This window comes from Talpa occidentalis, unplaced genomic scaffold (assembly GCF_014898055.3).
Source record: "Talpa occidentalis isolate TD23 unplaced genomic scaffold, MPIMG_talOcc4v2.1 talOcc4.7, whole genome shotgun sequence".
In the NCBI taxonomy this organism is placed as follows: domain Eukaryota; kingdom Metazoa; phylum Chordata; class Mammalia; order Eulipotyphla; family Talpidae; genus Talpa; species Talpa occidentalis.
Genome location: NW_023605083.1, coordinates 51378037 through 51390694, shown reverse-complemented (window position 1 = coordinate 51390694; position 12658 = coordinate 51378037). Strand labels below are relative to the sequence as shown.

The 12658-nt window shown below is 46.5% G+C and overlaps 1 protein-coding gene across 1 annotated transcript in view; it reads left to right on the top strand.

The window, feature by feature from the left end:
* Window positions 1-12658, top strand: part of GOLM1 (golgi membrane protein 1) — a 45228-nt gene that overhangs the window by 15053 nt on the left and 17517 nt on the right. The window contains exons 4-5 of the mRNA XM_037493700.2: window positions 6767-6821; window positions 9416-9518. Coding sequence (XP_037349597.1) covers window positions 6767-6821; window positions 9416-9518 — 158 coding nt within the window. The remainder of the gene's footprint in view (window positions 1-6766; window positions 6822-9415; window positions 9519-12658) is intronic.

Here is a 12658-nt window from a genome sequence, read left to right as displayed (position 1 = left end):
GGGCAACTCTACTAAAGTTTCTCTTCTCCGGTGCACAAACCATTAATTACCAAGAACAGTTCAGCTCCCACTTGCACATACACCTCTCAGTGAAATGCTGACTGACTGGAAGCAGCTTGTGTGTTGAGATCCGTAGTCTCTGGGGTTAACTTGGTTTTAGTATCGAGTAAACTTTACCAATGAGCCCTGTACCAGATAATAAATGCTTTCTTATGTAGGGCCTCAGACTTTTTAAAGATAAAACTCATAAAATCTGAGGGGTGGGGTGGGGGTGTGGTGTGGGTGTGGTGTGGGGTGTGTGTGTGTGCACACGCGCGTGTTGGAGAATGCCTTCCCATAATCACAAATCTATCTTCTCTGGGAGTTATTCTGATTTTAAAGCTGTTACAGTAACGTGCTTCCCTATTTGTCTTAGCTTTTCTTATATGCAGGTGACACTCTTTGAAATACCCTTTAACTGAAGAGAATATGGCTTTTCTCATAGTGGGTACACGCAACCCCTTAAAGCACATTTTGGGGGAGGAAGTAGTATTTATTCTCAAGGAATAGATTTTCAGAAATTCCTTCTGGGCCTTGCAGGCTGTGTAGAGAACACCTGCCCGCAGGTAAGGAGGGACTGAAGAGCCTGGGGGGGCTGCAGGGCGCCTCAGTGACCAGCAGGCCTGGCTTCCCACCTGGCGGAGGGGCTCCGGCTGGCCAGGGCAAGGTGGGAAGGACCACTCATGCCTCTTCAGGGCCTGGTTATGGTGGGTCCAGCCAGAGCACCACTGCCCGTCTGTAGGGAGTGAGGAAAATAAGGTTGTTTGCGAGTGTCTGCTGCTTTTTACCCTTCTTAGAAAAAATTCTTTTCTGCAGTTTCTGACCTGTTTTTTTAAATTTATTTTTGCAATGCTAGTGAAAGAAGAGAGCATGGGGTAGTGTGTCCATGGTGGGATTTGGTGGTTGCCTTTAGGCGTCCTTTTTCTTAACTCCAGCAGTTTACCAAATGCTTATGAAATTCTAGTGGCCAAAAATGTCCAAACTTCTGGACTAATATCTACACACTCTTCCAAGCTTCTGATTATTATTATTTTACAGATGGAGGAACTCTAAGGTTCAGAGGGAGTAAGTAACTGGCATCCACTTTGTAATTGTAATTTTAATAATTCCTCTGTGAACATTTTTGTGGACAAGTTTTTGAGTGGACGCGTTTCCAGCTCTTGGGTGTAACCTACAGTGGAGTTACGGCTCCTATGAGAACTAACTTTTTGAGGAGCCACCATACCTTTCCACGGAGGTTACACCATTTTACATTTTCATCACCTGGGTGTGCAGGTTCTTGTTTCTCCACATCCTCACCGGTACTTACTTGCCTGTGGCCGCTGTGCGGTGTGTGAAGTGTGGTGTATTCTTATTTTGATTTGCACTTCTGTAGTGACTAGTGATGCTGAGCATATTTCATGGGTTTATTAGCCTTTGTGTATCTTCTTTGGAAAAAAGTCCTTTTCCCAACTCGTTTCCTTTTATTTAACATGATTGGCATTCTATTTCTTTTGGATAGCACTGATCTGAAATTGGTAAGGGGGAAAATAAGACTCTAGTGCATAATTCACATTCTTCCCAGGCCACTAACTTTTTCATTTTTGGTTTTTCTTCTGAGGCACTAATAGGAATGTCATTACAAAAATGTTATCCAGGGCCCTGATTGCCAGGGCACTCCATGGGGGAGGTCCTCTTTAAGTAAGGCTTAAAAAGCTAAGGTGGACCCCTTAACCTTCAAGACAGGTTGACTATTTTCATGAACTAAACAATGATAGCAGTAAAAATTCCTTCTTGTTTTTATGAATGTAACCGTTACACTTTCAGTGAACTTATCAAAAGCATTTTTAAAAATGTGGTTATTAACATTTTATTAGCTTTCAGAAAGTGATTATTTATTATTGATTTATTGCTTTGAAAATTTACTATGTTATTTTTTTGTAGGAATCTAAGGCAGAAATCATTTGATCAGTTTCTTTTTTTAAAAAAAAAAAAAGATTTACTTACTTATGCATACAAGAGCTGGAGGACAGGTCACAGGTGCAGGCAGGGGGTGAGAGGATTCACCAGAGACAGAGTGGGGAACAGAACAGGCAGATCGACTGAAATACACTGCTGAGGGGAGCAGTGGGCGAGTCAGGAGAGGTCTGCTGCACCATGTGGGTAGCTCCCTGGCTGCAGATCAAACTCGTGCTGCAGTGGCTTCGGGACAGCTTCATAGTGCTGATGCTTAGCCCCTTGAGTCACCAGAGAGGCCCCTGATCAGTTTCCTGGAATAGAATGGTAATAATAAATGTGTATTTAAATATTTAACATACATATTTATTTACGTGATTTGTCCTAAGGTGGTGTTTAGTTTCCAGTCAAATTCCGGTGAATTTATTGCTTCCTTGTCTACTACTGAGTGTTCCCAGGGTATAGTACACTGATACCAGTAAGTGCAATACCTCCAACACCAGGAAGTACAGCATCCCAAAGTCACTCTGTATCAAACTGTGAGGAATAACCACCATTTTTAGAGCAGAATAGATAATTCATTTAAAAATAACTCTGTAATGAAGATTTTTTTAATATTTTTTTAATAAAGATTTTTTTTTAAGTTTTTATTTTTTTTAAGATTTATTTTTTATTTGTACAAGCACTGGGTACAGTCAGAAGCACGGGAGGGTGAGAGAATTCACCAGAGCCAGAGCGGAGAGTAGAACAGGCAGAATGACGAAGTACACTGCTGAGGGGAGCAGTGGGCGGCAGGAGAGGTCTGCACGCCATGTGGGACCCTCGCCCAGCAGCTGGGGATCGAACCGGCGCTGCAGAGGCTATGGGCAGCTTCGCAACCCAACGCTCAACCACTGCGCCACCGGCGAGGCCCCGATTTTTTTAATATTGATCCCCCAAACAACAGCATTTTCATGACCATCCTGAGTATGATTCAACAAGAATTTCAATTAATGTAAAAGATCTTGAAAGCATTTTAGGAAACTTTTCCCATTTTCTTAAAGATTTCTTAAATGTTTTTCCATTCATTAGTAAGTAAGTGGGGGAAGATAAAATTTTTTTCTTTGGAATAATAGTCACATAGCAGACAGAAACCTCTCCGGGTGTTTCACATTGCAGCTGTCCTTAAACTCTCATGTTGTTGCAAACTCTAACATGGACTTTTTGAGTGGGGGCCAGAGGAGTGATAGAGATGCCTGCATGACAAGTCATATAGTCATATAGTCAGGATTTATATAGCAGTGATTTGCCTAGGAAATAGACGAGTCTTCCAGATAATCAGTGTATAATCATGTCGGTGTTCCTTTTCCTGTTCTGTTTGGTTTCATCGCTGATGTTGAGAGGGATGGTGGTTCTGAGACCTCTGCAAGGTGGAAGCTCCACTGTTGAGTTCTGCGGTGTCGCCGTGTTCACATGGCTGTGCGGCGTGAACTTTCCCTCTTGCAGCTCTGAGACTCTCTGCCTCTTGGACCCTCGTTCTCCTTCTCCCTGCCAGCTCTTGGCAACCTGCTTGCTGGCTTTTTTTTTTTTTTTAAAGATTTATTTATTTATGCATACAAGAATTGGGGTGTAGGCCAGGGTAAAGGGATGAGAGGATTCACCAGAGACAGAGTGGGGAACAGAACATGCAGACTGACTGAAATACACTGCTGAGGGGAGCAGCGGGCGAGTCAGGAGAGGTCTGCTGCGCCATGTGGGTGGCTCCCTGGCCGGGGATCGAACTCGTGCTGCAGTGGCTGTGGACAGCTTCATAGGTTGTGTCTTAATCCCTTGCGCCACCAGGGAGGCCCGCTTCTCACTCTTGACTGTTGTGAATAGTGCTGCTGTGAACAAGGGGGTGCAGGTATCTCTTCAAGCTCTTGCTTTGAGGGATTTTGGGATATATACCTGGGAGTGGGAGTGCTGGATCACAGGTAACCGTTGTCTTTTTTAATTGAGTGTGTGCAGGCAGGAGCTGCAGGCTGTGGAAACCTGATTCCCCATCATGGGAGTCCTCCTGTCACTTGCACTCTTTTCTCTCCTTCCACAGTGGAGAATATTTCTAGGTGTCCCTCTTGATCATCTCTCCCTGAGAGAGTAATTGTGTAGATGATAGAATGACTTGTGCCAGGAAATGTTCCATGTCTTCAGACCTCCCAGATTCGTTTGGCCAATTCAGAAGGTGCACACCTTATGCCAGAAGGCTGCGTCCGGGCCAAGAAAAGAGGGAGGTGGGGCTGAGAGGACCAGCAAGGGACAGGATGGGGTGTCACCGCCCACCACTGCCGGGGTGGCATCGGGAGGTGTCTCAACATCACAGGCAACATGTCAGGTAGTCGGGTATTTTACAAGCGATTGCAGCTCCACAGTCAGATACTTGCACATTGTGGCCCAGTACACAACTCTCTGTATTTGGTCACAAAACCACCTTTGTGTGGAGCACTTTGATGTTTAGCACCCCAGTCCCGTTTTTCGGAATTTTGTTAGCTTTTAGCACCGATGCCGTGCACTACATTTCCAGCGTCCCCCCACCCCAATTTTATATATATTTTACATTGTTCTTCCTTTATGTACAGTGCGTGCGCTCTCTCTTCAGGGATCTCCAGGTTTTGATCCCAATTTGGCAAGTGGTGAGGAAGAGCTGGCCGTCGGCAGCAGGCCTGCTGGGCTCCTTCTTTGGCTTTGCTTGTTATTTAGAGAGCCTGTTAAGGGCTCTGAGCTTCAATTTACCTAAAGTGGGTCAGAGTATTTCCCTCCCCATGTGGCAGGTGTGACGATGAATGAGCTCGTGGAGGTGGTGCTCAGAAAGGCACCTGGATGGGTGGTCGCTCTGGCCCGTTGCTCCTTGTACAGGACGCCACACTCTTCTCATGTTTCACCTCTCTTCATTGTTGAGTCCTATATTGCATCTACTTTCCTTTTTTATTTATTTTTTTAAAGATTTATTTTTATTATTTATTTTTTATCTTTATACAAGAGCTGGGTGTAGAGGCAGGAACTGGGCACAGTGCAGGTTTTGTGATCCCATGCAGACCGGGTAAAGGAGGAGTCAGAGTCCTCAGTAGTTTTGCAGGTTTTTTATTTGGGGTTCACCAGGCATATGGCAGGCAGGGGTGCAGGCTGGTCTTCACTTCACCAGCAAGTCTTCACTCTATCTGGGCTCTCTGGCGTTGGTTCTGCTGCTTCTCGGCTTTTCTTTCAGCTTCGGCTTTGGCTTTTACTGCTGCTACTGGTGCTGCTGGCGTCCCCCCGTGACGCCGCCCTTAAAAAGCACAGTCTTAGCTCAGCTGAATCCCATCTACCTATGCCCACACCCTATTCCAGGTGCCCGCCATCAGGCATGCATTCAGGACAAGGATCCATCATCTATCCTGATGGCGGAAGGGCAGAAAAGCCTGACATTTTCTTTACCCTACACTGGGGTACAGGCCAGAGTGCGGGAGGTTGAGAGGATTCACCAGAGACAGAGCGGGGAGCAGAACAGGTAGATGAAAGAAATACGCTGCTGAGGGGAGCAGCGGGCGAGACAGGAGAGGTCTGCCATACCGTGTGGGTTTCTCGCCAGCCGGCAGGGATCGAGCCCGCACTACAGAAGCTGTGGACAGCTCCACAGCACAGCGCTCAACCCGCTGCGCCACCGGGGATGCCCTCTTCCTTCCTTTTTTTTTTTTTTTAAGATTTATTTATTTATTTATACAAGCACTGGGCACAGTCAGAAGCGCAGGAGGGTGAGAGAATTCACCAGAGCCAGAGCAGGGAGCAGAGCAGGCAGAAGGACCGAAGTACACTGCTGAGGGGAGCAGCGGGCGGCAGGAAAGGTCTGCGCGCCATGTGGGACCCTCCTCCGGTGGCCGGGGAGCAGCCGGGGATCGAACCGGCGCCGCAGAGGCTGTGGGCAGCTTCGCAACCCAGCGCTCAACCACTGCGCCACCGGGGAGGCCCTTCCTTCCTTTTTTTAAAGCTTTATTTATGCATACAAGAGCTGGGGTGCAGGCCAGAGGTGGAGGGGTCAGAGGATTCGCCAGAGACAGAGTGGGGAGCAGAACAGGCAGATCTACAGAAATACACTGCTGAGGGGAGCAGCGGGTGAGACAGGAGAGGTCTGCTGCGCCATGTGGGTTGCTCCCTGGCTGGGGATCAAACTCGTGCTGAGTGGCTATGGATTGCTAATAGTGCTGACGCTTAACCCCTTGCACCAGCAGGGAGGCCCACTTCTTCCTTCCTTGATCGTTGGCTTTCTGAACTGTGTGTGTGAACCCTGCCGCCCCCAGCTTATAGGATCAATTGACAGAAGAAAGGAGGCTGGCAGCTAAGTGCAGCAGAGACTTCCCTGGGAGACTGGTCACTGAAGTACCTTCTCTTTTTGCTGTCAGCAGCCTGGTGTTCGGTTTACCTTGTGATTGAAGATGCGGCCGTAGCAGGGTTTCCCAGAGAGAGTGCTGATTGCCATTTCAGCCCTGGCTGCTGTCTGAGTGGGAAGTCAGGCCTGGCAGGGCCTTTCCTGGAGGAAGATTAGCTCGTGCAACTGAAATAGAGCCAGAGGATCTATTTACTCCTTCCTCGGGTTACAGGCTGGTGTTTGGGCAGCCAATCTCTAACATGCATGTTCCCGGCAGGCAGTGCATAGCCGACTCAGGGCCGCGGGCCAGGTCCTCCCACAGCTGCTGGGGCGCCGGAGGGCCTGCGCTCTTCTGTGCCAACAGGTCCTTCTTAGCAAGGCTCTTCCCAGTTGCTAGGTTGCAGGTGTTTCATTTTGTGTTTCTTTTCCTTGCAGGCGGCTTTAGTGAATAATATCACTGCCAGTGAGAGGCTCAGCAGAACCCTGCAAGGTGAGTTCTGCTTCCTCCTTTACTTGGGATGTTGGCCCTTTTCAGAAAAATCTACCTCTCCTCTGGCTGTCTCTGCGGTTTCTTATTCTAATTGAGTAATGGGGAATATCGTGAGTAATAGTCTTTGTTTTTATTCTCTTTGCCTGAAAGAGCTTTCCCTTTAAAAATACTACTGCATCCATGACTTTGGACTCATTTTTTTTTAATATATCAAGAAATATGTGATCTCATCATTTTACCCAGAATTTAGATTTTCTTTATGAAACTTATAAAAATGATCCAGCTTAGTTTAATTCCATTCTTTTGCTACTCTAATTCAGTTTGGGTTTGTTTGCTCCCCACCATTCTGAAGCAGCAGTGGAATTAGGGGGGGTGAACCTCTCTGTGGGGTATGCGCCCCTTCTGCCGGGCCTCGAGGATCAGCAGGGTCCAGTATGATCGTAGAATGTGATGGGAGCAGCGGGTCCTGCGATTCCTGACCTGACCGTTGTCTCGACTTTGCCCGCAAGTTAGGAGACTCCCCTAAGCCCAAGCCTGTTTCTGCCTGCAAGGGAGGACGGTCAGCCTCGGAGCCTCACTGTCCAGAATGGTGTCCTCGAGCCCTGCGTGGCCAGTGAACATTTACTGTAGCTAGTGGGACAGAAGAACTGTAGTTTTAGTTAATCTTCAATAATTTAAAAAGGGGATATAGGTGCTGCCTTTCCCATACTTAGTATATTTTCTGAACAGCTTTAATCAGGCACATTGTAAAGTGACAAATGCTGACATTGGTGTATACTTCCAAGAAACCAGCACCAAAATCAAGATAGTGAACATATCTGTCACCCCCAGAAATTTCTCTGTGCCCCTTGGTAAGCCTTCCCAGGCAGCCTCTGATCTGCTTTTTGTCCCTGTAGATTAGTTTGCATTTTTTATTTTTCCGCATACTTGGGATCAGGTAGTACATAGCTTTTTTTGGTCTGACTTCTTTCATTGACATCATGAATTTGAAGTTCATCCACGTTGTGGTAGATGTCAACAGTTCATTTTTCTTTTTATTGCTGAGTAGTATTCCTTCACCACATACTTGGTTTGATTATGGAATCTGTGTCTTTTTATTATTTTTAAAGATTTATTTTATTCATTTATGCATACAAGAACTGTATGTGCAGGCCAGAGGTGCGGGGGGGAGGGGTGAGAGGATTCATCAGAGACAGAGTGGGGAGCAGAACAGGCAGATGTATAGAAATACACTGCTGAGGGGAGCAGTGGGCGAGGCAGGAGAGGTCTGCTGCGCCATGTGGGTCAGCTCCCTGGCTGGGGATTGAACTCATGTTGCAGTGGCTGGCGAAAGCTTAATAGCGCTCTATCTTTAGCCCCTGCACCACCAGGGAGGCCCAAATCTGTGTCTTTTTAAAAGCTAGGTTTTGTTGCACTTGATCGAATCCGTGAACTATTTGACTCAGGATTCTATTGCTAATATTGACACAAAAGAAGATTTTTGTAGTCATAGATCATTGCATTGCCTTACTTTGTATTGTGAAGTACTGGTATGCAATGGGCAAAATATTTGTTTTTCTCTTATTTTGGAAGACTTTAGTAGTGGCTTAACCAACAACCATTTATCCTTCTTTGCTAATAAAACCATTGTTACCCTTTATAGCATATAGTGCTATACATTTTGACAAGTGCAGAGGCCCCTAGATCACCAGTTAGAGGTGGCACAGACCTATCTTTCCAGGAACTCCACCCCCACACCCAGTCCTGTGTAGTCCTGCCCCTGCCCCACCTTGGCCTCAGGCCTCTTCATCCTGCAGTCTGGTCTTGCAAGTGCTTTTTAGATCCATCCTTGCTGCTACATCAGCAGCTCCTTGACTCCTTCACTTCTGTCCCATTTTACCATCCCCCTCAGAGAGCTTTGTGGGTCAAGTGTTGTGGAGACAGACCTTGGGGATGTGGCGGCTGGCATGGCTGTGCTCTGGCTCCGGGCGCTGCTCTCTGCCCCTGCAGCGTCACCTGCGGCTGCTTTTCCTTCTGCCCCCAGCTTGGCCCTTGGTCACCAAGTTGCTTTATTCTACTGAGAGGCTTTTAGGAGCCAAGTAGTCAGGCAGGAGGGATGGGGCTGTTCCCAGGGGGTCTCAGAGAATGGCTTGGCTGTGCCTAAGTGTCAGATGGGTGCTGATGGGTAGCCTGGTGGCTGAGGACAGCGGCTTTTTCTGACCAGATGTGGAAATCGGTGTTTACAGACCAGAGGATATATGGCTGCTGCGTGAGTGTGGCAACAGCTCAGGGCTTATGATGTCTAAGAAACAGGCCAGTAGAACCTCCTCCTCCATTTTGAATGGTGGAAGTCCAGAAGGAGGTTGAGAGCTGTTGGAAACATTTCTAGGGGCAGATTCCGATAGGATTGTTGGTCTTAGAGCAAATTATAGCTTTTGTGGTTGGGGTGTGGTGGCTACTGGGAAGGGGCCATCTACTTGACTTTTACTTTCCCTTCCCTCTGTCCCTGGTGCGCCACTGCCCTGGCCGAGCCCCTGGTGGGTTTTGCTGTGTCTGCTGCTGTCCTGAGGGCCATGCTGGTGACCTGTGGCATTCATGTCCTTCTCTTGGCTCAGACCAGTTAAAAGCCCTGCAGAAGAAATACGGCAAGCTGCAGCAGGATGTCCTCCAATTTCAGAAGAACCAGACCAACCTGGAGAGGAAGTTTTCCTATGACCTGTAAGTGTGTCTGCACCATGTACACATACCGGGGGCCAACATGCTAAGCTGAGGGCCGTGGTCGGAGTCCAGCAAATGACTGTTTGCCCTTCCTGCTCCGAATCATACGGGGTCCTGTGGGAAAGGCATAGGCCCTGCTAGGAGTCACATCCTTTAGAAATAATGACTTTTAAGTGTCAGCCATGCTTCCGGAAGCCACAGAAAAGTGTCAGCCCGCAGACTCTTAATAGAAAATAAATAAGAGGGCTGTTCTCGGTAGCAGGAAGTGACTTATGCAATGTACCTTACCGCTTACTATAACTAAAAAAGTGCAAGTGTCCTGGTTAAATCAATAACCTAAAGTCTTTAAAAATGTGTCCTCAAATGTGACCTAAGCCAAACTCAGAGTAGGAGGCGTTTCACCAGAAGAGCAGTATGATTTATTGCTATTGCATTGTGGCATTTTGTTGTCTTGAGATCTTTTGAGTGTCTTTCTGAATTTCTGCAGTGAGAGTGGAGTGCTTTCATTTTTTCAGCTTTTCTGAGGTGTGGTTGATAAATGACTATTGCATATATTTAAGGTGTACAAGGTGGAGTTTGATCTGCCCATACATTCTGAAAGGTTGCTCCCAGTCGAGCTAACCAGGCATCCAGCACCTCCCATATTGTGTCTGATGTTGGGGGGTGGGGTAGGATGTGGTGTATGGGTGTGCTGTGGTGAGAACACTAAAGGTCTACTGTTTTGCAACCATCCCAGGCTGCAAAGATTCACTGTCAGTTCTAGCAATTTGAAATTGAATTTGGAGCCCTTGGCATCATCATAGGTCTTAATGGTAAGCAAGGGAAACAAGCCACCAGAGAGGCAGCAGTCCTTTTGATTGGCTATAGCACTGTTTTACTACCAAAATCCTGATGGTAATAGAAATATACAAGGGTGAGAGGCAGCTTCCTTGTAGTTGATCACATCAACACGAGAGTACTCATCAAGATAATCAGGAGAGGCTTAACGACGTAACACTAATCAATCCTGTTAGTGAAGGGACACAGCATGGTGTGTGCACCTGCCAATTTCTAAAGTGTGTGAAAGGAAAAAGAATGAAGATGGATTCCTGCATATGGTATATGCCTCTCAGGAGACATTTGGGATGAAGCTGTGTCAGTATAAGGCTAGAAAAATGCATCTGTCCTAGGATTTTTAAAACCCTGACAAAGGAGAAAAAGGACGTTATCAGCCGAGCTTGATCAGCTCACCTAATCACAGCAGATCAGCACAGCAGTGCTTCTGCCCAGGGGACTTAGGAAGTTGTCTTATGCTTCAGGACAGAAAAACTGAGTCCTGTTCAGCTTTAGAAAACTGTTACTTAACCTCAGCTGTCTTGTTTTCCAGTTTAGACGTTTAAAAATAAAATACTTGGCATTCTAAGTTGCCAAGAAACAACTTACTCTCAGAGCAAATTAGTCACATACAAAACCACTGTACTTCTTAGAGTATTTTTGTGATCAGATCAGTAAACTTTTTAAAAATTAGCTAAACCCATTAGTAAGAGAATAAAAACAAATTTGAAGGGTAGAAAATTAAGTGCTATTCTGTATAACCTCCTCTCCTCCCTGGGCCCTTTTAGCTCATAAAAACAATAGAGCTCAAGCATGGCAAGTGTGGACTTCAGAGCAGCCAGCTGCCCATGGCCTCAGTCCTCTTTTGACTTTCTCTCTCTAGTCCTTGCCCAAGTTCCTCCCATTTTTTGCAGTTGGCTTTAAAATGTTTAAATCACTTTTGCATTTACTTGCATATTATATATGGTATACGGATCTAAAATGTTTTATTTAAAATGTCTGCTTCGTATTCCATACAGTAGAGATACCAAATTTAACTCACCATTTCCCTGTTCGTTGGGTATTTAGGCTACTTCTAAGTTTTGGGGCTTACAACTAGACTAACATCAGTGCATCTAACTTTCAAAAAATTATTTTGGATTCTTTCTTTCTAAAAACAATTATTTCTTTCTAAAAACAACCTAAAAAATTGTAAGTTTAGTTTACGTCACTTGGCATAAATTGTCAGAGTGCCGTCTGAAAGGATTTTGTCTGTATAGGTGCCAGCAATATAGGAATAATTTCCTCACACCCATTGACTTCATGGGAATTGTGATGCCCTTCCAAACGATTGTCTTCACATGGCAGTATCTTCCTGATCACTTTAAACCAAATACAACTAGAAACAGGAAGCCCGGGACACACAAATATACGAAGGGCACGCACAGTCAATACCAAGGAGACGTCATCGGAAAACACACGTGCAGATCCTTACTCTGCTAGGTCAGTGGTTCTCAGCAGGTGGCAGTTTTGCTCCCCCAGAGACACTTGGCAATGTTTGGGGCCATTTTTGCAGTTGCAGCTCTGGGGAGAGTGTTACTGGGTGGATAGAGAGAGGGACTCTACCCAGCAGCCCATGATGCTCAAGTCAGTCCCCACCACGGTTTTCTCCGGGCCCGGGTTGAGAAAGCCTGAGCTGGGCTGGCAATCCGCAGGGCGCATTCAGACAAAAAATGCAGTGCACCCGCTTATTCCTCTTGAAAAGACTGTCACACACCCATTTCCCTTGATTGACTGACACACAACAAGCCATCAATGGCCTGATGTAGTAAATGTTGACCTAGCAGATTCTGACCCAGCTGGAAGCCAGCCAGGCCCACTGACAGAGAGGGCCGTGCCAGCTGCGCAGGAGGATCTGACAGGGGCCCAGAGTGCTCCGACCTGGCATGGCTGTGACGCAGGATGCACTGTTTTTGTCCTCCAAGGTTGAGAGCGAGAGTGAAAACCCCAACATTAAAGAGTAATAGGGCAAATCAGAGCTTCATTTGCAGGCGGAAAGAAGGCTTTTATTTGGGGTCTGCAGGGAATTGTAATTTGGGGAGACACCACGAGGTAAGGCCTTGTAAATTTTCCCACATGGCTGAAAAATACTGAACTTACACAGGCAGAGCTGCCTCCTCTATGTCAGCTAGTGCAATTTTTGGAAGAGGAAAGAAAAGACGTGCAAAGGGGTGGGGTGTGTGTAGGTGCACGTGCCAAGCGTCCTTCTTGAAGCCAAATCTGATAGCGTTTATTCATCTTTGTGGGAAGGCTTGGGGCACTCTTTCCAAACTCCCTAGTGCCAGGAG